Raw genomic sequence first — 26894 nt, forward strand, 5'->3', positions numbered from 1 at the left:
TTCAGCGTTTCACCTGTGATTCTGCCCTTCTACCCAGATCTACCCAGACGAGGGCCACTTCCTCCACACCAGGAAAGCACAGCTGCACCTCAGCCAGTCCGTCATGGGTTTTTTCGAGGTGTGTTTCAGACCCCCTGAGATGGTGACACAGGAGGAACTGGTGCAGGAGAGTGAGGATGACGGCTAAGAAGCCGTCCGTTGGAGCAGAGCAGGCCAGCTTATGTCTGGATATGCAAGCTGCCCCACCCCACCCCCCCAAACCTGCATTGGTATCTCAAACAGGGTTGGGCTCTCCTGAACATGTGCATGGATCAGATTTTTGCCTCTGACTGGCTATCAGGACGCGTGAGAACAAAAAAACACAACAGCACAAAGTTCTGCCAAGTGAGCTGGAGAGGCAAATGGGACATTTCTTCTTCGTCTCCCCACCGATGAAGCACCTCCCCCACCCCCACCTCCAAATCCCCGGATGTTGAGCGCCCTCATGTGGACCAAGCTAGTAGCATCACAGCTACCCTCTGCAACTCTTCTGTGCACGGTTTTGTCAACCCATGCACTGATTAAGTAATCTTAAGAGGGGATAATAGCACAAGATTTATTTAGGTCAGTGGCAGAGGACAGAGTGCAAATAGCGTTTCAAGAATATCAGCTTCTTAATACCATTTTGTTACTTTTTAGCGTGTTGCATTCAACTTCTGAGCTTAATAAGAACTCTAATTTGGATATGAACAATATTCTCCAACTGTTTGTTCTTTTGTCCTTCTCATTTAACAACATGAATCATCTTGTTAAGTATGTGTTACAGTACAGTAGCTTTAAATTGATATTTAGTAATAAATGGCCCATAAGAATAACGCTGTATACTGGTCATGTGTGAATGGGTCAGAAATCAGAGTGATTTTAAACATTGTTCTGATTGGTTCCTAAAGCTGGGGACATGGAATCCTAGGTTATTTTAGTCACTGTGCCTTACTAAGTAAAGCTGTAAAATATGGGCTGTCCACACAAAAAGAATAATAGAAAATAGAATAGCATAGAAATAATTGATTTTTACTTTGAGGAAAGGTAGAATTTAGAATAACAGAACCCTGACAATAGCATCTTGTAATAACTTGCTACTATTATAGTCATTTGGGATATAGAGTAATGGTGAATATCAAACCTGTATTCAGTCTCGCTCACGTCATCAGATACAGCTTATACAATAGCCATTATATTTCATGTACTGGTTGTGATTATGTCCAAAAGGTCCTTGAGGCACATTTTGTACAGAACATGGTTTGTGTTTTAATTCGGCATGCTAGCAAGTAAAATGCATTATTTTTGTTATTAAATGTCTTGTGTTGTATCCTGACGGCTTGAATGTGCCCATGTGGTTCCATGTACTGTACTGTCTCGTCTGCGGATGTACAAATGTGTAAATTACAAACCTGTTTCGGTCCCTATCGTGTGTGACTTGTATATAAATCATTTTCAAAGCCGGGTTTTTTTTTTTGGTATAGTAATGTTCATTGAGGACAACATGGGCAGGTTTTTCTTTTGGAGGGAGAAAATGCCCTGAACACCATGAATGCCCGTGCGCACTCACAGTAACTCTATTGCACCATCTAAAGGCAAAAAATGACCAGCTCTACTAGACTGTGTAAATGCCAAGCTTCGTAGAGGTCTAAAAACTCCCACTTGACAATGTTTAGATCACTTCAGCCACCATAAACAATCCCTATTCTGTAAGGTCTGTGTAGAAAGGATAATTGCGTTAAGATTATCCATGAAGTAATCACATACAGAAGAGAAGCAAAGCAGGACTGACTAAAGAAAATTCCACATTGGTTCATTGTCAGACATATAGCTTTTTATTTTTCCAGTGTTTTGAAAATACCTCCACTTTCTGGAGTGGACACAGCATGATACAAACAGTCGAGGAAGCTTTCCCCCCACACAGACACACGCACAGAAGGGGGAACCATGTCCCCTCCGAGATGGTCGGTATAGTCCAGTCCTGTCATCCTAGCCGGTCCCCTATCTACACGCTTGTATCAAAAGATGGAATAGATGTGTATATTTAAGTAATTTTTTACAGGACTATTTAAAATTCAAGTCAGGTTAAAGTACCAATTTAAAAAAAAATGTAATTAAAATGGTACAAATATGTTAAGATAGGGAGCTCTATAGACTTACAAATGATAACACATACAATTACGCTTTATTTTTTTTGTATTACAGCAAGCAGATAAGATACATTATTCATTTTGGTTACAGGAGGAACAATCATGATTGAGACACTTTCCTTACACTTTCAACAAGAACAAAAAAGGCTTGAGCAATACTTTGACACTACAGTCCGTCTTTCCAACATCTCCTTCAGCCCTGCTGTGACCTACATCGTCATGTGCCTCTGAGAACTTTCTTTTGCCATTTTGTCTGTCTCTCTCTCTTTCTGTTTTACATTGACTTTCCAACATGACTCTAACCTCTCACAGCCTAATTTGAACATTAAGTCTTTCAGCAATACTGGGGATTCACCAGGTCTAAAGTGAGAGTCACTGATCTTAAAAGCAGACCCTGGAGGTCAGTGGGAGTGAGTGACACTCCTCCTGACAGTCGTCACATTGATGTGGTCCCTGCCAGTTTGCTATGCTTTGCATGTATAAACATCAGCCTCCAAGACGAGGATTACAAAGGCACCCAGTCGCAAACACACAGTTCGCAGCCCATGGCAAGGACCCAAGGTCCTTCTTGGAGAAGATGGCGTCCAGTTCGTCGTCTGAGCTGCTTGGCTGGGGCTTGTTGGCTTTTTTGCGTTTGTGGCTGGCAAAGATGGAGGTGCGCAGTAGCTCTTTGCTATACTGCTCCTTACCAGACCACAGAGGTGTCAATTCCAGGTTCAGAAAGTAAAAGTCCTCACCAGGATTTTGCTCAGGCTTCCTGGATTGTGTTGATTAGAAAATATAGCAAGCTTGTGCAAAATCCTGGTGAGGACTTTTATTTTCTGAACCTGGAATTGACACCTCTGCCAGACCTTGTCCGTGCTGCACAGGCAACAGCACACAAACCACACGTCACATGTACTCTGGATTTGGAAGGGCAGAAAACGCTTCCTAAAAGTTATGCCGGAATTTTTTTTAACGATTATTAAATGACAGGCCTGTGCAGCTCTGTGCTATAGCAACAAATTTTTATCTGAGCATGATTTTGCAGGAACTGATGAGAGTAGCAGTATGACGTAACCTATAGAATAGAGATGGAAATTCTGATCTGAAAGTAGTATTTGTGAATGAAATTCAGGATATACATAAGATCTCTGCTGAACTACTAATCATCTGAGCTAAACCTAATGTAAATAGAACTCTGGACTTGAACTAATGTATGTAATGGATTATAACATCCTTGTCAATACATACTCACCTTAGATTTGGCAGAGTCACTGGCGGTTGAATCTGATGTTGGCATGAGCAAACAAACAAACAAAAACAGAGAACGTAAGTGCGTGCATCAATGAAAGTGTGATAGCGGGCCAAAACCCACACCACAGACAGAAAGCAACAAGGTGAACCTTTGAGCACAAGAACAGCACAGACAGACAGAAGGATTTGAGGGACACGGGCTATGCAGTAAAGCCATCACACGCAGAAGAACAGAGATGGCAATTCTCGGGAGGGTAGTGAGAAAGAAGAGAGACGACAGGAGGATGAACCCAGCAGCTGCGCCAAGACAGGAAGCAGCTCATGCATACACTCTCACAGACGACATGTTAAAAGTTCAATCAGATATCACACACACACACACACACGCATTCTTTTCCAACTAAGAGGCACCACAGAGGCAAAGATGAACATCTACACAACATGCGGGTGGGTGGTTTCATCAGAAGTGCTTGTGTTTTGCTATAGCAGACTGTACGCTGGAGTATGTGGGCACAGGAGGGGTTTAAACCTCTGCTAGCCTGTAGTGTGTCACGTGGTCTGACTGTGAGCAAACCATATTCCCGGCACGCTCATCCCCTGTGTGTCTTTATGCTAGTTCAACACGGCAGCGCCATTAAAGGAACAGTTCAGCAGAATGAAAACATGACAGAAACGCTCATACTGTGCTCCTTCCTCGACACAGTAAATCTGCCTGGGGTTGCTTGTTTTGGCCAGGAGCTACAAGGCTAATGTTGATAGCCATTTCACACAAAAGCTTACATACAACTTCTTACTTGCCCAAATCTTCAATCATATCTGACCAAGTAATGTAACAGGCTTGCCTACATGGTTTAAGATTAATAAGAACCACTCTCGAGCTTAATAGTGTAACTTCATGTAGGCAGCCATTCCGGACAAATGGGTTTATTTAAAAATGACATAGGATTTGAAGATGTGGACGTCTTTCTGAAAATGGCATTCAGTAATTGCTGGCTACAGTGGCTCAGTAGCTTTGGTGCAAAACGCGTAGACTTGTTTGATGAGTTACATTTGAGACAGAAAACTCCATCTGACCTTGTGTGTACCATTCCTTTATTGACTGAGAGCTGTAGTGTAGTGTAGTGTAGAGCTGTAGACGAATGACTGTACAGTCATCGCCAAAAGTTTTGAGAATCACACATATTATATGGTCACATGATCTGCTGCCCTCTGGTTTTTATGTGTGTTTGTCAGATGTTTTTGTCACATACAGAAATATAATTGCAATCATATTATGAGTAACAAAAGCTTTTACTGACAGTTAAATGAGTTAATGCAGCAAGTCAATATTTGCAGTGTTGACCCTTCTTCTTCAGGACCTCTGCAATTCTCCGTGGCATGCTCTTGTAACAATGTTGAAATAAGTTCATGGTTTGTAAATATTTGTTTTTTTTTAAAAAAAGTATTAAACAGCAATGAGGTTGATATTTAATTTTGTTTGCGAAAAGAAGACATGTACAAAAGTTTGTATTTTATTTTTGTAACCTGTAACCTTTTGTTAGGGAAGTAATTGCCTACTAGGTGATTGGACAGGAAATGGGGGGAGGGAGACCGTTAGGTTTACGTGTGGGAGAGATTAGCGGAGGAGAGATAGGAGATATAGCTAGCTTTGGTGATTATTTTGGTTAAAGTGCTCTTTACGCAACCTGAATGGTGGTGAAGTTGTTGAGTTGAGTGGAAAACTTAACTGAATGCTGACGTTAACCGAGTGAGCTGCTAATTCAGTGGCTAGTGTTGCCGCCAGTGCCGTGCTAAAACGTTAGCAGTCCGCTAACTTAACTAGCATAGCCGGCGTGAAGCTGTGAGCTGAAGACGAGGACAGAGAACCGACGGAGCCGGACAGTGCTGCGTGTGAGGACTGTGCCTGCATCGTCTGCTGTGTCTACCCTCTCCGTCCACGTCCATCGCCTCGTCTCATCATCTTCTCTTGCCGTCCTTGACCGTGTGATTGGTTATCTCCATCAGCAAAAGGTACCGTTTTTATTTTGACCTTGAGGTGAAACAGCCATTTGTTTAAGTCCACAGCGTTCAGGCCTGCAACAGTTGGACTTTTTAAATGTATTTATTTCATTTCCGGCTTTAGTTTAATTATTGGGGCCCATAGGAGATATTTAAGTTTGAAGTCTGTATTTTATGTTGACTGCATTATTGGGTTAAAGTGAACTGAAAGAATGAAAACCTGCAAAGAGAAGGTGTAAATCATTCCTTTTAATTTTCTAAGTAAATGTTCCATACATTTTCAATTAATTGGTGTGTTTATTGACTATTGATCTTGTATGTGTATTAGTTAATACATGCTGTGCTTGATGGGTGATTTAAAGGATCAAGAGACTGTTATTTAAAAGGTAAATACCTGTTTGGCTAAATATACATTTATTTAAATTCTTAGAGAAACCCCAGGTTCTGTGATTATTTAAAAGAGCTCAGGTTAGCCACCTCTCGTTATAGCCACACAAGCTAGAGAGTATGGTGTGATTTTTGTTTCAATAGTTCCGCAAAAGTAAATCCAAGAGCAGAAAGTATGTTATGAATGCAAAACAGAAAAAATTATTATATATAAAAATATTTTTTTAATATAATTGGTTATTTGAAACTTATTTTCATTTGCATTTTGACAAGTTTTTGGTTCCATTGTTTTTTGTTTTTTTGGATTTTCCCAGTAAGGTCTTTTGCTTCTGGAATCTCTCTTTGCTTCAGCTTCGTTTTTTGCTTCTGACTTTTGGAACACATTTCACGTGTGGGAGGGTCTTAGATGAAGGCGTTCCTCTGCAATCTCCATTGGTCACTGATTCCGGACTGACACAGAGCTCTGAGACTGCCTCTGGGACCAAGCCACGCCCACCCCACCAGCTTCCCAGCGTTTTCAAACATTGCAGAACGCGGGGGTTCTGTTTCACAGTAGCATGTAAACTGAGTTTTACCATTAAAGTTTATACAAAGGTTTTAGTTAATTGCTAAATGGTCTGTAGATATTGCAAATGTACATAATAACTACATTAAGCATGTTCACCAGCGCGAGCTTTTTAAAATTTTAGTGAACTGGATGGAGAGAACACACGGTCTGACCGGCTACAGCCAGCCGTTTTGTAGCCGGCCGAGGCCCGTAACAAGGCCTTGCGGGCCCACTGCCAGGTTGACCTACAGCAGCGAACCAAGGCTGTGGCGTTAGGCACAGCCACATTTTTCTCTTGGTCAGTGAACATAGGCGGAGCGTACCCGTAAAGGCACTCAAAAGGCGACATGCCCAACAATGAGTACACTGCCCACATCAGCTGGTCCAACCAGGAGGCAGGATTGAACAAGGCCAGACACCAGAGTGTCTGCTCAAGGTCTTGGTAAACCCGCTCTGTCTGGCCATTGCTCTGGGGGTGAAAACCAGAGGAAAGGCTGGCCTTAGAACCCCGGAGTTCGAGAAACACCCTCCAGAATCAGCTAGTGAACTGCGGTCCATGGTCCAAGACAATGTCTACTGGGAAGCCGTGGGCATGGACTACACCTCCGTCCCATGAGCGGAGGTGAGTCTGGGCAAGGCTATGAACTTTGCAGACTTAGAAAACCGGTCCACAATGACCTGGACCAACATGTTACCCCAAGAGGGGGGCAACCCAGTCACGAAGTCCATAGAGACATGCGACCAGGGACGGGAAGGGAACAGGAGAGGGTGAAGCAGGCCCAGGCCTTTAGACCATGGATTTTTCCCCTGGGCACACACCGCATATGTGGCCTCAAATCTGCCCAGTTTGGTCCATATTGGGCTACCAACAAAAACTCCTAAGAAGTTTGAACATATGCTGTGTGCCCAGGTGAGCAGCGAATGGGGAAATGTGAGCCCACTTAGTGACCCTCGCCTGTAATTGGGTTCCCCCTGAATGTTCCGATGCTTTTGCTAGTGAGAGCAAAGAGGGGGGCTGCCAATGAAACAAAGATTTTAATAAACTTACAATAAAAATTGGCCAACCCCAAGAAACACACCTGACGAATGGATAGGAGTAGACCAAGAAGCTACGGCTCTAATTTTGGCCGGGTCCCTGGCCAACTTGCCTTTGGAGACCTGAAACCCTAAGAAGGAGACCTCTTCCATGTGGAAGTATGACTTTTCTAATTTCATGTAGAGGTGGTTCTCCAGCAACAACTGGAGAACCCTTTCTACATGCACGACGTTTTCTTTAAGCGACTGACTGTAGATCAGAATATCGTCTAAATAAACAAATACATACTGGTCCAGTGCCTCTCTCAACTTCATTAATATAGTGCTGGAAGACAGCCAGGGTGTTCATAAGCCCGAATGGCATCATTACTTATATGTAATGACCGGAGGGTGTAATGAAGGTGGTTTTGCATTCATCCCCCTCACGTACTCTAATCAAATTGTAAGCGCTGCGCAAGTCCAGCTTGGTAAAAATAGTGGCCTGCTGGAGGGCTTCGAAAGCTGAGGGCATAAGAGACAATGGATGTCTGTCCTTTATCGTTATTTTATTAAGACCCCGGTAGTCAATACAAGGCCTTAACCCCCCATTTTTTTACCCACAAAAAAGAATCCCACTCCTGTGGGATAGGTAGAAGGCCAAATTAACCCCGTGGCCAAGGACTCCTGAATATATTCGTCCATGGCTTTATGTTCGGGTGGAGCTAGAGAAAACAATTGACCCCTAGGAGGACTAATACTGGGTAAGAGGTCAATGGCGATGTCGTATGGCCTATGTGGAGGTAAAATCCCTGCCTTCTGTTTGCTAAAGACCTCTTGCAGTCTGATATTCCACAGGGACAGAAGTCAGGTCAATATGTTCAGGGGAATCCTTAGAACCTCTGGGTGAAACTGCCGCTAGGTAGGATGCTTGACATACAGGACCCCACCTTTTGACCAATAGATGCAGCCAATCAACCTCAGGGTTATGGGACTGGAGCCAAGGCAACCCGAGGATGAGACTTATCTTGGGCGCACTGAACACGTATAAAGTGATGCGTTCCCTATGTCCCCCTATCCTCATATCTAGGGGGATAGTCTGACGGCACACATTGCCGGACCTGAGGGCTTTCCCGTCAACAGCGGGCACGGTGAGAGGCTACTCGAGAGGGACGAGGAATTTTTAGGGAGGCAGCCAGGGTGACCTCAATAAAATTGCCAGCAGCCCCTGAGTTTACCAACGCAAGGAGTCTATTTTCGAGACCTCCACACCAAGAGAGCATGACGTGGAGCACTCTCTGTGGCTAGAGTGTGAAACTCCACCTAGTAGTCGGCCACAGATCTTTTTCCCTGACATATCTTTAGGAGACGTGATTCCACCAAACCACCGAATCAAAAAATGTGTTTCTTATGGCTTGGTCAAACCGTTCATATGAGCAGCACACCTCAGGTTGGTTTTCCCACACAGGAGTAGTCCATGTTAAGGCTCTGCCAGACAGCAGTGTGAGGATGTAGGTTACTTTGGCTTTGTCTGTGAGGAAACGTGACGGTTGCTGCTCAAAAATGAGTGAACACTGTAACAGAAAACCACAGCATTCATTAGGGTTACCAGTATAGCGTGTGGGTGACTGACAGACTCTACAGCAGCCACCATGTTCTGTAGCTGTCCGAGAATTTGTTGCAGCGAATGCTCATGACGACTTTAATTCATCAATCTCGCGGGACGCACTGGGTCCATGTTTAGGCTGAGTTGTTCTGTAATGGCAGGGGATCTCAAGAGTATATGGCGCGAGACTGGGAGACTCTCTCACCATGGCGCTCTCATCCTGGCTGCACCGCGCTGGTGAAGTTCCGTTATAGTCTCGCGTGATAGGAATTTCAAAATAAAAGTAATAAATGAGAAGCCTAAAAATTGTATTTTTTTTTTTTTTTGCAAATTTACCGTTTATAAATAACTACATATATGCACACACATTCAATGCACATTAAACTTAATGTTTTGCAGATAAAATTCATAGAATTACATAGAAATACATGAAAACACAGGTAGAAATACATGAAAACACACAAAGAACTTTATTTTATTTATTTATTTTATAAGCAGCATGGCTTCCCCTCTTTAAACACTGTTCAATTTACAGTTGTTTGGTATTTCCAATTTGTCAAGCACCTCTGCCATAAAATGGTGCATGTCTTGCACAGATTCAAAGCCAAACACGAAAGGGTCCATTACATCACTTTGCTCGTCCTCTGGCAGCCATGATCCACTAAGAGACTTGAATGCATTGATTTTTTCCAAACAATAAAATATTACACAACTATAATAGGTTATTTCACTGCATAGTTTGAGCACGACTCCAAATAGTGTACATTTGCAGTGATTATTGAGCAAAACTACAAGCAATAACTAAGAGACTGTTTTGAAAAAGACCATTACATCAATAAATTAACCCATTATAGACGAAATTATTAAAATTTAAATTTACCTTTTGGTAATTATCATATGACTCAGCCACTCTCTTGCCTACATACAGATAAATGATAATGAATGATACATTTTGTGATTGCCCTTGTTTCTGTAAAATTTGTTCCTACAAAAAAGTAGTTAAAAAGTCACTCTTTATAGGTAGTGTCACCAGATAAAAACAGCAGAAAGGCAAAAGTTTTTTTTTTCCTTTTATCTCATCACCTTTTATTGCCAGCCACCACGGAGTATATACAGCAAGCAGTTAAAACAACAAAAAAATAAACGTAAACGCCCTCTCAGCAGAGGTACAAGACTAAGACTGCAAAGTCAAAGTCTCAACATATACATGCCGCCACACAAGCATTGCTTTCATCAGCCAGCTTAGGAAAGAAGACCCCCCGTGCCTCCATTTTCAGGCTCCTCTCTGGCACGTTTGATGCGGAAAACCGGGTTTACTCTGCCACTCAAGACATCTTTTGCTTCTGTGGTCCAGTGTGCGAAACGCCTCCCGTGGCTTACAAAAAGACAAAAATAACAGGTGCTGCATGCCACTTTAAGTACAATTAAGAATTTCAGTTATAGTTTTATATTTACACTACTTAAAATGGTTTAATAAATTTTGCATGCATACATTCCAAGGGAGAAGTTCTCCAAAAGTACAAGGCACCACCATTTCCGAATGCATGGCATGTCAAGCTAAAGGAAGGATTCAAGATATTTCACTTTAGTGAATCATCAGAGAATACTTAGCAAACACTACATAATATGCATAAAACATAATATACATACCACAGAAAAATCTAAGCTTCCATCCATTGACAGATAGAATGCATACTGTTAAGTGAATAAATATGCAAACATGATCAGAGATCTCTAATTACTCATGTAATCTTTGTTTTTTCACCCACAGGAAATAAAAAACATAGGGATTTACCATTAGAATGAACACGCCACAATCAATACCATGGGATTGTTGTGGGATTCCCTATAATGCAAGAACATAGTTGCAATTAGGGCTGATTGATCATCAATCAGTTATTTACATGCCTGTACAAATGACAAGGAGAAGAGGAAGAGGTCAAAGCAAAGGAGGGTGAAGAAGGGACAAGGACAACAATGTAGAAGAGGATGAGGACTAAAAAGGAGGTAGAAGAAGAGAAGGATGAAGAGGACAGAGTAGGACAAAGAAAAAGAGCACGATAAAGACAATGAAGGTGGCAACAAAGAGGACTAAGAAGAAGATGAAGAGGAGAATGAAGAGTAGGACAAAAGAGAAAGAAAACCAAAGAAAGAGTAGGATGAAGAAAAAGGAGAATGAAGAGGATGAAGAGAAAGAAGATGAAGATAAAGAAAATGAGACAGAAGAATTAATTGAATAATAATAAAAAAAAACATTTTACTTTAAAATCACAAGTAGTTCTCAAAGTCCATGGTCCAGGAGTGATCTGGTTTGCCACACAACTGTTGAAGTTTACAGAACACAGATCACTTGATTAGTTTTGTATTATGTATTATACAAATTTTGTATTTGTATTAACTTTTAACTGCAAACATATATTGACTGTTACACTGTCAAAATTGTAACTATAAAACTTTAATAGAAAGCTAACCTCTTGCTCTCACAGCACGCTTTATGTGGCATGCTATGTGCAGGCGTACACTGCAGAAATCATGCCTTGGTTTGTACACTGATGGAGGACAAAAGGGGCAGTGTATGTTCTTGCAGCAGCTGGAGCATTTTACAAGAGCTGGAATTTCCTCGTTTAATATGGTGCAGTGCTTCTGAAAATAGATGAGCCAAATAATTGTACAAATGTTCACAAGCAGACTGATGGTATATATATATATGACCAATAAATTTTTTTAGCATTTAAGATATGATAATCCTTTATTTTCAGTCTGTAAGGTGATGTAGGTTGTTTGTAGACTCTAAATGAATATACCACTGTCACTAAGGTCTCATACACTTCTAATACTTCTCTCGTGCAAAAGTGTACTTGCAAATTATTTTACCAGAACACTGGCATCTTGCCTGTATCTACAAACAGGCAAATCCATCCATCCATCCATTATCTACCGCTTATCCAGAGCCGGGTCGCGGAGGTAGCAGTCTGAGCAGGGAAACCCAAACCTCCCTTTCCCCAGACACCTCAGCCAGCTCCTCGGGTGGAACACCGAGACGTTCCCAGGCCAGTCGAGAGACATAGTCTCGCCAACGTGTCCTGGGTCTTCCTCGGGGCCTCCTCCCCGGGGGACATGCCTGGAACACCTCCCTAGGAAGGCGCCCAGGGGGCATCCGAAACAGGTGCTCAAGCCACCTCAACTGACTCCTCTCGATGTGGAGGAGCAGCGGCTCTACTCCGAGCTCCTCCCGAGTGACCGCGCTTCTCACCCTATCTCTAAGGGTGCGCCCAGCCACTCTGCGGAGGAAACTCATTTCGGCCGCTTGTATCCGCGATCTCGTTCTTTCGGTCATTACCCAAAGCTCATGACCATAGGTGAGAGTAGGAACGTAAATCGACCGGTAAATCGAGAGCTTCGCCTTTTGGCTCAGCTCCTTCACCACAACGGACCGGTACAGCGACCGCATTACTGCGGAAGCTGCACCAATCCGTCTGTCGATCTCACGCTCCATTCTTCCCTCACTCGTGAACAAGATCCCGAGATACTTAAACTCCTCCACTTGAGGCAGGACTTCTCCACCCACCTGAAGGGAGCAAGCTACCCTTTTCCGGTCGAGAACCATGGCCACGGATTTAGAGGTGCTGATTCTCATCCCAGCTGCTTCACACTCGGCTGCAAACCGCCCCAATGCATGCTGAAGGTCCTGGCCCGACCTTCTACAAATAAATAATTATAATTAATTAACTATTTTTAATACCACCTTGTGACAAAATTAAGACAACTTTTGCAGTAACAAAATCTCTGCGACAGATGCATTTAAAACATTTAAAAACAAATTAAGACTTTAATTAGGAATTAGTATCTCCATATACCCAATTTTAAAATGTAACTTACCATTCTGGCTTCAGCCATGGCTGGAGAAAGAAAGGTTATGTTAACAAGACCGATTAGCATTTGTTACACACTTTCAAGAGTTCCAGCTTCTCAAATAATCAAGCAGCACTACTAAATTAATTAAATTAATATACATCTCCTTCCACTGTTATTATCTATTTACTTTCACAGTACCACACACTGCAGATACACTACCAATACAAGACTAGAATGTAAGATTCGTTTGTCTACAAAAACGAGGTATTTCAACTTACACGAAACGCTGGCGTCGGCCATTGTTTTGCACACAAACGAGCATGCGCGAGATCAGGAACGCGTTTATGCCATGGCCAGGCAGCCATGCACAAGCAGCCACAGGGAGGTGGTCTCTTTTCTCGAGCCGTACCCTCCTCGGGGATCTCGGCCATGAAATCCTCAGTGGAGTTTTAACAGTAAGTGAACCTAAGTGCTGATCCATGCAGAATATGAAAACAAACTCGTGGATAAAAACCAACGCGATAAAATGGTAGAACAGAAAATCTCACGGAAAATGCGGAGAAAACGGGGAAGCAAAACCAACGAATAACAAAAGATGCCAGGGGAAGTTACTGGCTGGCTGGCCAATGTAATGATGAACAAAAACCCTTCCCAAAACAAAACGAAACTAGATAGGAAAAATAACAATGGGAGGAAAACTTGAGGAAGGCCAGGAAGTGGCGCAGGAGGTAAGTACTCGAATAGACAGTGTCAAAAAAAAAAAAACCGACAGAGAAAGAAGGAGAATGGTGGCTAGATGCCAAACACAACTTGAGACCAACGCGACAATGACTGGAAGTAGTGGCAACAACCACAACAACTCAGCAGTGAGACTATCTTCCTTAAGAAGCAAGGAAGACAGGTGCAGGTCATCACTGCTGATTACGCTGCCATCTGGTTCATGGGCACACCCTAGAGGTGACAGAAGGGCCAGCCCTTGAGCCAGCCCTGACATGCACATGGAATATATGAGACATATGACACTAAGCATCATTATGATGTCAGAGTAGAATAACAGGTGAAATGATGTCACAATGTTCCATCACTAGGATGAAAGAAACATTAATCTGCTATAACAGACACAATATAAATATATTTAGGCCTGTCACGATAACAAAATTTTCAGAATGATATATTGTCCCAGAAATTATCGGGATAAACGATATTATATTTATACTTGACGTGTCGCAAGCGGCCCGCTCGGCGAAAATGATGTAATCGCAGTGGCTCCACCCGTGCGCGAGTGCGTCGCGCGCTGTCGATTCGCGAGGTCGTGCACCTCTCGACTTTTGTAACTTCACTTGTGCCGCGCTTCAGCGCAATGAACAAAATCATGTTTGCAGGGTTCATACACCTTTATAAGGTGGAATTCAAGCACTTGTACGTCACTTTAAAGGTCCTGTTCAATAATACACAGTACGTTAAACTTAATTAAGTTAAATCTTTATATATATATATATACTCGAAATAATTAGCTTTTTATCACATTATTTAATGGATGTTTATTTTCAAAACGCCCAATCTTAACGTCATCACGTTCTCTCATGTTTCGTCCTGGAATTACAAGAGGCTCGTATTTGTTAACGTAATACAAGAAAACTGTTCAGTCAGACAGATATTTGTTGTGAAACGAACAAATTCCAGCACTTTTCAAACCTGAAACACAAAGCAACATTAAAGTTCATCAGGTAAATGTTAATTCCCCTGTTTTGATGGGTGTTTCTTTATACTACCACATCGAACAATGCAAAGAAAAACAAGTATAAACGCTTCCACCGTTCGCGGAGGTTTGCGTGAAGTGGGCGGAGTCGCGCGCTACGGTCACCATAATAAACAACCATTAAATAATGTGATAAAAAGCGAATTATTTGGAATTATTTCGAGTCCTATTAGCCTTGAATACGTTTGCGAACACATCTCCACATGTGTGTAGAGGCACTGTTATTGACGCATGCACTCTCCGTGTACTGCACTCATTTCCTAACCGGTAGATGTCGCTCTCTGATCACAGATTTGTCTTCCATTAAGGGGGGAGGGGGGTGCGAGACAGCAGCACTGCGTGCCTTTCTGAAATCTAACGTAGTTGCGGTTTATTCTCATGTAAACAAATGTGCGTGGAAACCCAATGGCCAATTATCGACATCAGCAAAAATGATCGCGGTAAAAAAAGTTATCGTACGATAAGTCGCGACAGGCCTAATTATATTTATAATAATATTTATGAGGTACTTGGTGTGACCTCAGGACAGAGGGAGATAGACAAGGAGTTTGGTGATGGAATGAGGAAGTTCAGGAAAGTTTGAGAGGAAAGCGGTTGGCTAAAAAGAATTGGGATTTTCAGCGAGATGAAGAAAGACAGAAGTACAAGATGTGTCACAAGGCAAAAAGAGCAGTGGCAGAATCTAAAGAGAAGGCATATAGCAAGCTGTATGAGAAGTTGGACACTAAGGAAGGGGAAAAGGATCTGTACAGATTGGCCAGACAGAGAAACCGTGATGGGCAGGATGTGCTGCAGGTTAGGATGATAAAGGATAAAGATGGAAATGTGTTGTCTGGTGAGGAGAGTGTCTTGGGAAGGTGGAAGGAGTATTTTGAGGAACTGATGAATCAAGAGAATGAAAGGGAAAGAAGGTTAGAAGAGGTAAAGGTTGTGAATCAGGAAGTGCCTCAGGTGAGCAAGGAGGAAGTAAGGGCTGCAATTCGGAGAATGAAGTGTGGTAAGGAGGCATGGAAATGTTTGGGAGAGACAGCAGTGGAGTTTTTGACTGGGTTATTTAACAGAATCTTGGAAGGTCAGAAGATGCCTGAGGTGTGGAGACAAAGCATAATGGTGCCGATTTTCAATAATAAGGGTGACGTTCAGAGCTGTGGTAATTACAGGGGAATAAAGTTGATCAGTCACAGCCGGATAATTTGGGAAAGCGTAGTGGAAGCTAGGCTTAGAGGAGAGGTAGAGATCTCTGAGCAACAGTATGGTTTCATGCTAGCTAAGTGCACCACAGATGCTATGTTTGCTTTTAGAGTGTTAATGGAGAAGTATAGGGAAGGACAGAAGGAGTTACATTGTGTGTGTGTTGACTTAGAGAAAGCTTATGATAGAGTACAGAGACAGGAGCTGTGGTATTGTATGAGGAAGTCAGGAGTAGCAGAAAAGTATGTGAGGGTAGTGCAGGATATGTATGCGAACAGTGTGACTGCAGTGAGATGTGCGGTAGGAATCACAGATGGGTTTAAAGTTGGGGTAGGACTACATCAGGGATCAATCAATCAATCAAAGTTTATTTGTATAGCGCTTTTCACAACACATGTTGTCACAAAGCGCCTTACAGGATTTAAAAGGTTAACAATACTACGGGTCCAGAACCCTAATGAGCAAGCCAAGGGCGACAGTGGCGAGGAAAAACTCCCTAAGGTAGTGGGGAATAGGAAGAAACCTCGGGAGAACCAAGACTCAAAAGGGAACCCATCCTCCATTGGGCGGCCCGTTAACACACAGATTACACAAAATACAGACAAATACACAAGTCACACACAAATCACACAATCAGACTAAGTAAAGGTAAAAATGAAAGTTCTGGGTTATGATATTGTCACTGTAAATGTCTGTTGATGAACGCCAGGCTTTCATTCCGTGTCGGAGCAGCGATGCTGGTATTGTAGGCTCCGACTGCAATGTTACTCTCCAGGTGAACCTCGGAGAAAAGATACGAGATGTAGTAAATATGTAACAGATTAATCAAAGGCCAAACTAAACAGATGAGTCTTTAATCGAGTTTTAAACGTTGAGACTGTGTCTGAGTCCCGAATAGAGGCAGGAAGATTATTCCACAATTGTGGAGCTTTAAAAGAAAAGGCTCTTCCACCTGCTGTGATCTTTTTGATCCTAGGAACAGTTAATAACCCTGCGTCCTGCGAGCGAAGTGAACGCGCTGGGTTATATTGTTCAATAAGTTCACTAAGATAGTCTGGAGCTAAGCCATGCAGCATTTTATATGTTAATAAAAGTATTTTATAGTCAATACGGAATCTAATTGGCAGCCAGTGTAATGACGATAGTACGGGACTAATGTGATCAAACTTTTTAGTTTTTGTTAAAACTCGTGCTGCTGCGTTCTGAACCAGCTGGAGTTTGTTTATCGATTTACCAGAACATCCAGCTAGGAGACTGTTGCAATAATCTAAACGAGAGGATATGAATGCATGGATTAGTTTTTCTGCATCACTAATATTTAATATGTTTCTAATTTTGGCAATGTTGCGCAAGTGAAAGAACGCTACCCTAGTTATATTATTAATATGTGTATCGAACGAGAGATCAGCCCTGAGTCTGACGGACAAGGTTAGGCAGGAGTCCCCTTGGACTATGATGTTTGCTGATGACATTGTGATCTGTAGTGAGAGTAGGGAGCAGGTGGAGGTGAGCTTGGAAAGATGGAGATATGCTTTGGAGAGCAGGAGAGCAATGAAAGTGAGCAGGTGTAAAACAGAGTACATGTGTGTGAATGACAGGACAGACGGTGGACAGGACCAGTTACAAGGAGTTGATTTGATGAAGGTTGACGAGTTTACCTACTTAGGGTCAAGGGTACAGAGTAATGGAGGAAGTGAAAGAGAGGTAAAGAAGCAAGTGCAGGCAGGGTGGGGTGGATGGCATAAAGTGTCTGGGGTGATCTGTGATAGGAGGGTGTCGGCAGGAATGAAAGTAAAGATCTATAGGACAGTAGTGAGACCTGCTATGTTGTATGGACTGGAGACAGTGGTACTGACAAAGAGACAGGTGAGGGAGATTGAGGTGTCTGAGTTAAAGATGTTGAGATTCTGATTTGGAGTGACAAGGAAGGATAGGGTCAGAAATGAGTTGTTTTGAGAATGTTTTGGAGATAAAGTTAGCAAAGTGAGATTGAGATGGTTTGGACATGTACAGAGGAGGGATGAGAGGTGTATTGGTAGGAGAGTCTTGAGGATGGAACTTCCAGGCAAGAGGAGGAGAGTAGACCTAAGAGGAGGTTTATGGATGCAGTGGTAGAGGATGAGAGAGTGGCTAGTGTGTCAGTGGAGGACACTCAGGACAAGGCCAGATGGAGGAGTTTGATCTGCTGTGGTGACTCCTAAACGGGAATTGCCAAAAGAAGAAGAAGGTTCAACTCTAATTCTGGAATCCACAAAGGCACGACGATGGCAATTGATTGATGGACCAGTTGATCCCACTAGAGTGAGAGATGCGAGTTTGAAAGTCAGTGTCACATTGTGGTATTCAATAGGTGTGGGTTATTTTTCCCAGTTTATATGGATTTTTATTTGTTATCCTGTATTGATTCATATAAACATAACATTGATCTTAGTTGTCATGGCCTCCAACCCCAGGAAATCCACTTCCCAGCATGCCCCACGACGAAGGCGGAGATCCGCCTCCTGGAGTTTTTGACACCTGTTACCAATTAGCTAGGTTCTATATAAGACCTCCCTTGCGATTGCATTGTTGCCACAATGTCGCAAAGTATTGCCGACATTCTTTTGAAAGCATACCAAGTGTTATATATATCTGATTCTCTGGTTTGACCTGTTTAGCGTTTCCCATTTTCTCCCTCTGGGATTTGCTCTGTGGTACCTCTGCTCGGTTAGATTGCTATTGTGCTATTGTGATTTCCCTTTCAAGCATTAAAGTCTTCCATTATTCGAAGTCTGCAAGCGTCTGTGTTGCTTCATGTTTCCAGTGTCAGCATTAGTTAGTAGGGTAGGTATTCGGTTATTTTTAAATTTATATCTGTGGCAAATGTCAGCTTTCTTTTTTAGACCATGTGTCAGTATGCAATAAAAAGTTCTTATTTTTCTGCGACTCTTATAGGGATATGTAAACAACGTGAATCTCAATTTAAAAGTATATGTAATTGTTGATGTTTCAGATAGTCAAAGTAGCGCTTCACTCAAAGCCTGGTGGTGACCAGATGAAAGATGGTGAACATACTTGTAGCACATATGGTGGAAGGCCATGGGTGAGTAAACAACATAGAATGGATTTTATATCGGTCATTATTCGGTCCACTTCTATTAATGTTACAGTTGTGATCAAATTTATTCAACCCCCAATGCTGTGAATGGTTTCATGGAATTCAGTGCACATTTGTAATTGTATTCATAATGAAATCTTACAAGGACTTGTTAAAGAGCTAAATCCAACTAAAATAGCATCAACTGTTTGTCATAAAGTAAAAAAGGCCTTTTTGTGATTTCTTCATTGACAATTATTCAACCCCTTTACGACTACCACTCTTAAGAACAGAGGTTCATTCCAGTGTTCTGAATCAGGTATTAAAAACACCTGTGGATGTCAACGAGCAGCAATCAAGCATAATAAGCACCAATTAGGCAGATTTAAAAGGACTGTGATACTCAGCTCCTTCTAGACATCTACTGGTGTGTTTACAAGCATGGTGAAGGCAAGAGAATGGCCCCAGAAGACACAAGAAGAGGTTATGTCTCTTCACAAGAATGGCAATGGATATAAAAAGACTATGAAGTATATATTAAATATATATTTATATTCCAAGAGATACTATTGGAAGTATCATTCGCAAGTTCAATTTAAAGGGCACAATGGAAACGCTACCTGGTCGTGGCAGAAAGAAGATCCTGACCGTGACTGCTGTGCACTACCTTAAGCGTAATATGGAGAAAAATCCCCGCGTGACTGCCAAGGAACTGAAAAAAACCTGTCAGATGTGGGCACCAAAGTTTCAGATCAGACAATAAGGTGTGCACTGCATAACGAAGACCTCTATGCCTCAGGCACACCCCCTTGCTGACTCCAAAGAACAAGAAAAGTTTATTGCAGTATGCCAAAAGTCATGTGGACAAGCCACAAAAGTTTTGGGACAGTGTACTGTGGTCAGATGAAACTAAATTAGAACTGTTTTGGCCAATCGACCAGCGCTATGTTTGGAGGAGGAAGAATCAGGCTTATGAACAAAAGAACACCTTGCCTACTGTGAAGCACGGGGGGGGGGGGGGGGGGGGGGGCTGTTGTGCTTCTAATGGTACAGGAAAGCTTCAACATGTGCAGGGTACCATGAATTCCCTTCAATACCAGGAGATCTTGGAGGAAAATGTGACGGCTTGGGAGACGTTGGACCTTCCAACAGGACAATGATCCGAAGCACACATCCAAGTCCACTAGAGCATGGTTGAAGATGAAAGGCTGGAACATTCTAGATGGCCATCGCAATCACCAGACTTAAATCCAATTGAGAACCTCTGGTGGAACCTAAAGAAGGCAGTTGCAGCGCGCAAGCCTAAGAATGTGACAGAAATGGAGGCTTTTGCCCATGAAGAATGGGCTAAGATACCCATAGCCAGTGCTTGGGCACAGTTTGGATTCTACAATGTCCCGGGGAAGAGAGAGCTTGACATGAGCACAATTGTTTGCAAGGAGTGTAAAATGAAATTGAGGTACTTCGGAAATACGACAAATGTGCGAGCCCATTTGGCACGACATCACCCTGAGCTAAAATAAGCTGAAAAGTGGCCTAAAGCAGCAAACCAGCGAACTCTGGAGCAATGCAATACATCCAGCTAATTCCCCAAGGGCTGTGAATATTTCCCACTCCATCGCCTGCTATATCACAAAGGATTTACGACCATACAACTCAGTTGAAGGAGAGGGGTTTAAGTTTATGGTTAATATGCTGGATCCAAGGTATGTTCACCCTCACATAGCTATTTTAGTGCTAAAACAGTGCCACAACTCTACCATGACACAAAGAATAAAGTGGGAGAAGCTCTGATTAATGCCAGTAGAATAGCACTTACGTGTGACTCCTGGACTTCAAGAGCCACCCAGTTGTTTGTCACATTTACGGCACACTTCATTACAAATGACTGGCAGATGAAGTCGTGTGTTTTGTAGACACGAGTGATGAGCGAAAGTCACACCGCAGTAAACCTGAATGCCATGTTTCACACTGTAGCAGAGGAATGGGGGCTTAACATCACAGACGTTGTCATTGTCAACGGACAAACAAAACCTTTTGGGAATGCCACCACACAAGCTAAAATCTGATGTTGTTACAAGCTGTTATGAGATGCTTGAAAGATTTCTGGAGCAGCAGCCTGCAATTTGCGCTGCCCTCCTTTCACCCCAGGTGAGAAAATGTGGACATGCAGATGACATTTGCGCACTCAATGAGACTGACATCACCCATGATGAAGAAATAGCTATGACTCTCAAGCCCATGAAAAATGCCACCAACATAATATCAGAGGACTGCGCACCAACTCTATCAGTAATCGCTCCATTGCATGCTCAGCTGCTTTTTGACACACAGGCAGACTTCTGTGATACACCAGTTGTGCGTGAAGTCAAAAAAAGCAATCAACGAAGATCTGGCAAAGAGATACACAAGTGAGCAGAGCAAGACACTTGTTTATACTGCTTCTACCTTGGATCCAAGATTCAAAACACTACCATTTCACAGTAAAGAGCAACGTCAGGAGATCCATGGGTAATAGAGTAATAGAGGAAGCTGCAGCTTAAGGGGTTTTTTCTCACACTATACAAAACTTATATATACACGATGAATATACAAAAAAAAACCCCATGGTGCTCCCCTTGTGTGTTAGTACCAAAACCCGATAGAACATTTCAGTTCTGTACCGAAAGTAAATTCACTGACCAAACCTTATTTGTTCCTTCTACCTAGAGTGGATGATTGTATTGATAGTGTGGGTCAGGCCAACTTTGTCAGTAAATTGGATTTACTAAAAGTATACTGGCAGGTGTCATTAACCAAACGTGCATTCAAAATTTCGGCGTTGGCAACACCCAATGCTTTTCTGCAGTACAGGGTGTTGCGCTTTTAACCTTTTCTTACCTTAGCGCAGCATGTTCGTTGATTGCAAAAGAAAACATTACCAGTCTTGTCTTTAAACTTTTATTAAAATTAAACAAAAATACAGAGATCTCTGGAGAGCTCACAAAGCCTATTCGTGTCACCCCATGTGCAGCTCTGAACCTGTCTGCTCTTCTCCCCATTTTATGTGATCCTTCTCTGCTAAACATAGGAGCTGCACGTTCCATATGTTAAACCTACAGCTGTCTATTCTGGAAGCGAGGTCTTACTACCTGGCCTTACCAAATAAGGTCACAGTGAGCCTCCTCTCACACATCCCATTTTTAGCCTACTGAAAACGCATAGAGTATTGGAAAGAGCATGCAAGCACTTTCCCAGTCATTTTTGATAATATGCAACTTGATCAATAATATAATGTAAGCAAAACATAGTGATTAATATAAGAAATTTGATTAATACTTTGACTAGTTAAATTGTATATGGATTATGATAAGCTGTTGATTTAATACTGTAATGTAAACAAACTATGAAGGGATTAAAATGTAAATCTCAACAATTCCCCCTTTTTGATCTCTAAATAGATCAAACTTTAAGTTAATCCAAAACTACCTTCTCATCTTCTGACTCCAACTATGACATCATACCCAAACATCTTTGTGGTTCCTCCTTCGCAATCTTACTGCTGATTAAGCTTCCCAATAAGCTTCTTATGCATTGGAATACAACAACATTTACATGTAATCATAATAGCCAAAAGTATGCCCACATAAGTTAACGCAGACATAATAAGACAGTTAATTCAATTATCTGCTGTTGCTTCCATTTAGTATAATCTGATCCACGAATGCCTTATCTTAATTTCTGACATATTGTCCAGTGATGGTCCCAGTGTTGGGGCAGGTCTAAACCATGCTATGCTTATCCTAATTAGGCCTAAGGGGTCTTAGCCCGATTGGCCCATTCCTATTACTAGATATACAGTATGCAACCTGTACTAAGGATGTGCTAGTACTCCAAATGAAACATCCCAATTCTATTGATAGAGTAACTAGGTTCTTGGTAAGATGTGTCTCTGAAAAATAATGCTGACCATTGAACTTTATTCTTGCTAAATGGCCGTTCCAGCCGGCCAGTAGTAGGATTATCAACTCCTGAAGCTTTATGTGAAAATCTCCAAGCAATCTCAATTATGCAGCTACTATTAAAACAATATTGGCCTTGACCCACCATGGACCCACATAGACAGATGGCAGTCCCCTGTAAGGTCCTGGTGACCCAACCTGTTATTAAATACTAACAATCACACTGCTATTACTTTCAATAATAATACAAAAACATATAGTCAAATAAACAGTTACACAAAGCCTGTAAAACAACATTAGAAAATATTACTAAACATCCAAATACATCACAAAACTTTTACTCCATCTCTGCCAGCATCATCTGTTCTTCTGCCCTCGTTGGAGGCAAGATTATCTTCTTTTCCCATGTGGGGGGTCAGGCTAGACTACCTGGTTGTACCCCAGCTCTGGGTGTTATGATGATCCGTTGGTTTTAGAGCTCCGTATCTCTGCGCGCTGGTTCTGATGCTCAGCACCGGCTGAGGTGGTATCTCGTTTCTCCTTTGCCCTTCAGTCGAATGGCGTGTGATCTCTTCAGTGACCTCGAATGGACTGGTCCACCTGGGCTCTGACCATTTTCTTTTGATGACCTTGAGCAGGACCCATTTGGTGACGGGCAGGTCTGTTCATGACGTTGGTTCTGACTCCTCTCCTTGTACCTGGACAGAATAAGCTTCACCAATTGCTTTTTTAGTTCATTGTAACCTTCTTTGTACGACCCCGAGCGTACCTGTCAGGTTTCACATGCGCACTGGGGGACCCCCAAAAACTTCTCACTGTCATGAGCTCAAACGGAGTGAATCCTGTAACAAAATTCACTGAAGATCTTCTGGCCAACAATACAAATACATTTGTGCACATACCTTTAACTTTATCCTTACCATTTTCCATTTTAGCCTGAGATTGAGAATGATAAACCAACCCAAATTTGTCTCAAACCCAAATTTTGTTCTACAAATTTTAGCTCCTAGCTAGTGAAGTGCATCCCATTATCTGAGCACACTTAATTTAGTATACAATGGTGTATACAATCCAGTAAATTTATCAACATTTTGCAGACTGACCTAGAGTCCTCTGCCCTGGTGGAAATGCTTCTACCCAACCTGAGAATTTATCCTCAGCCACTAACAAATACCTTAGTCCCCGTATTGGTATTACCATACCCATGTAGTCGATCTAAATTTATTCTCCTATATACATTGCATTTGTACATAATCTTACACGTGTATTTCCTTACACTATTCTCTGCTGCTGTAACAATGCAAATTTCCCCACTGAGTGATTAATAAAGAATTATCATATCTTATTTTAGCTCCTGTGGTCCAGGGAGCTTGCTTAGACCTTGTCATAAAGCATGACAGCTGTTATGCACATTTCAAATATCACATTTATTTGTCCAGTCTGCTATTACGTCAGTATAGGTGCCATCAGTTAACCAAAAATTTCCTTTATTTATTTCTACCCACGTGCTACCCCGTGTGCCTCAGTGGCAACACGGTGGCTTGGTGGTTAGCGCGTTTGCCTCTCAGCACTGAAGTCTTGGGTTCAAGTCCCTATCTGAGTGGAGTTTCCATGTTCTCCCCGTGTCTGCGTGGGTTTCCTCCAGGATCTCTGGTTTCCTCCCACATTCCAAAAACATGGAGGTTAGGTAAATTGGCAGTCACAGACAAATTCTCCCTGTGTCTCTCCCTGAGTGTGTGTCTGTGTCTCTCTCTGTTCAATAATAAAAAAAAAACAAGTTGTTGTCTGAGTGTGTGTGCATGAATGTGTGTGTGCTTGTGTGCCCAGTGGTGGATGGTGCTCTGCTACTAGGGTCTGTCCTCTCTCCCCTTCCTGCATCCCATTCAGTCCCCCAGGGGGCTGTGGATCCCGGTAGAGAGTACGCTGTGCGCAATTGGCTGCCGCTTCTCGCCGGTGTGTGATTGGTTGTCTATAACGTAGCTGTGTTAACAATTGTAAAGCGCCTTGGGTATCTAGATAAGGCGCTATATAAATTGAAACATTCATTCATTCACTAATGCTATTTTATTTTATCTATTTATTTATTACTGTCACGGTGAGGCGGCCCCCTACCGGTCGCCTCTGTCCAGAGTGGCTGTTGTTGTTTTGTTGCGTCGTGTGCGTCCCTCGGGTGGGCGGAGCCCATGATCCGTCTCACCTGAGGGTCGTTTGTTTGCCTATATATGCCTTGTCTTTGTACCAGTTGACCGCTGGTCATTATATCCTTAATTTGGATCTATGTCACGGGTTTTGGTTTGCGCACTTTCAATTAATCCATCCTTTTTCCCTGAGACTTGGCGTGATCGCTTCCATTTTATTTCGCACTCCCTGCCTGTCACAATTACATTTTTCTCTGGGGTCAATTTTTCCTGTACTTTATGTAGCTCTGGGCCCTGTGGTCTGCCCTGCAAACCATCTAATGGGCTCCTACTTGCCTCTGTCTCTCAACTTGCCCCCTTTTGTTATTGTACGACTTCTGCTTCATGCTGTGTGCATGGTGTTGTCTAACAGGTGTATCTCCCCCTTTTACTGAAACACCATTCAGGAATGTTTCAGAAACTTCTAAAAAGAATGATAAGTTTTAATCAGCAACTGCTAAATCCACTACCTGTGCCAATGTCTGTTTGTTTAATGAATTGTCTTTCTTTGTGATGGAAAATACTAGTCATATGAAATTATTTTAATACACTAGTTATTACAAGATTTAAATTAGCTCACACTCAAAGTTAGTTGTTACCCGATGCCTTGTTGTACTGGCTTTCCTTATCATGCTTACCTACTCCTTACCCATGTGACCAGGGTGTGAAGCTAATTAGATGTGTGGAGTGGCTGAATCTCCTATTATCTACCAGCACTGCTGGGCATGTCTCAGCTTTGCAGGGGTTGCCGCACCCTCAGGCCCCACCTAGTTTCTATTTCCCATACCAGATCCTGTAGCTGTTCCTCAAATTCCTCCCCATGAATTGGATCCCCTGCTGTGTCGTAAAACAATATAACACGAAGTGGGTCAGGTGGCGGGACATAGGGTTCAATCAAAGTGATCCACTGCTTCCAGGCCATGAACTGAGTGGACGCCCCTCACGGTTCATGAGTGAGGCTTCAGGAAACCCCTGTAGATAGCAACAATGGAGGCCAGTCTGTGGACATCAGGTGCATCAGGTGTCTGCGAACAGTGCATTTGTAATGTCTCTTCCACAGGTTAAAAGGTGCAGTCTTTTGATCTCAGGAACCTGTGTTTAGTGGCCTGCTGGCCGCATTGTACAGTCATTAGAACAGTTCTGTGCAGACTTTGATATTCTCCAGCCAGAAATAATAGTTTTGAGTACAGACAGTGAGGGACAGCATAGGGTTTGCCGTGGCTTTGCTGTCTGAGTTCTCATCAGGGCATCGTCAGTCCCACTGCTCAGTCCCCCATGTGCCAACGGGGTACTGCCCTGGCGCTGCTGAAGGGTTTGGTGCTGGACCTCTGACCTCTGGCCCTCCTTCATCCTACGGTTTTGTGGGGACACTCCTTCACCCAATGACTCTCCTGCCACAACGAAGTTGCCAGGACCACTGTGACCTTCCTGGCCTTTCCCCCAACCCCTTCCTCTAAAATTTAGGTTAAACCCAAACTGTGGATACTACTGCATAAAATAATACACTTAGGGGACATATTGAGGTCTCTGGGGCAGATCCCTGGGCAGATCTGAGGTCTGTTGGAGTGCAACAACTTGCTCAGACATTATATCTCTGCCCAGCTTCAAGAAGTGTCTCAAAACCTTCCTGTTTAGATCTACTTTTAATTAAGAAACTCCAACTCTGTTCTAATTGCCATCTTATTTACTTTATTGCAATATTATTTTATTATTTGTCATTCTATTACATTATTTTATTATGTTTGATTTCTTTTATCTTTAATTTCTTTTAACATTTTTCTTTTTGTCTGTTCTATAAAACACTTTGAGTTGCATGTATATATGAAAGGTGCTATACAAACACAGTATTATTATTAAACATTTCCTAGTCACTTTAACTGGCATCAGGTTACTCATATTAAACTGACAACACACAGACCCATTCCAAAATTAGGAAAACATG

At 42.4% G+C, this 26894-nt stretch overlaps 1 protein-coding gene and 1 long non-coding RNA gene across 10 annotated transcripts in view; both read left to right on the plus strand.

Annotated features, from left to right (window-relative positions):
* dpp6b (dipeptidyl-peptidase 6b) overlaps positions 1-1445 on the plus strand; it is a 183423-nt gene extending 181978 nt beyond the window's left edge. For all 9 annotated transcript variants that reach the window (XM_076972525.1, XM_076972523.1, XM_076972524.1 and 6 more), the window contains one exon: positions 38-1445. In XM_076972525.1, coding sequence (XP_076828640.1) covers positions 38-187 — 150 coding nt within the window. In that variant the 3' untranslated portion in view covers positions 188-1445. The remainder of the gene's footprint in view (positions 1-37) is intronic.
* Positions 1446-5001: 3556 nt separating this feature from the next.
* Positions 5002-26894, plus strand: part of LOC143475193 (uncharacterized) — a 44239-nt gene continuing 22346 nt past the window's right edge. Inside the window, exon 1 of the long non-coding RNA XR_013120948.1 lies at positions 5002-5414. This is a non-coding gene — a long non-coding RNA (uncharacterized LOC143475193). The remainder of the gene's footprint in view (positions 5415-26894) is intronic.

Source organism: Brachyhypopomus gauderio, chromosome 14 (assembly GCF_052324685.1).
Source record: "Brachyhypopomus gauderio isolate BG-103 chromosome 14, BGAUD_0.2, whole genome shotgun sequence".
NCBI classification, from domain to species: domain Eukaryota; kingdom Metazoa; phylum Chordata; class Actinopteri; order Gymnotiformes; family Hypopomidae; genus Brachyhypopomus; species Brachyhypopomus gauderio.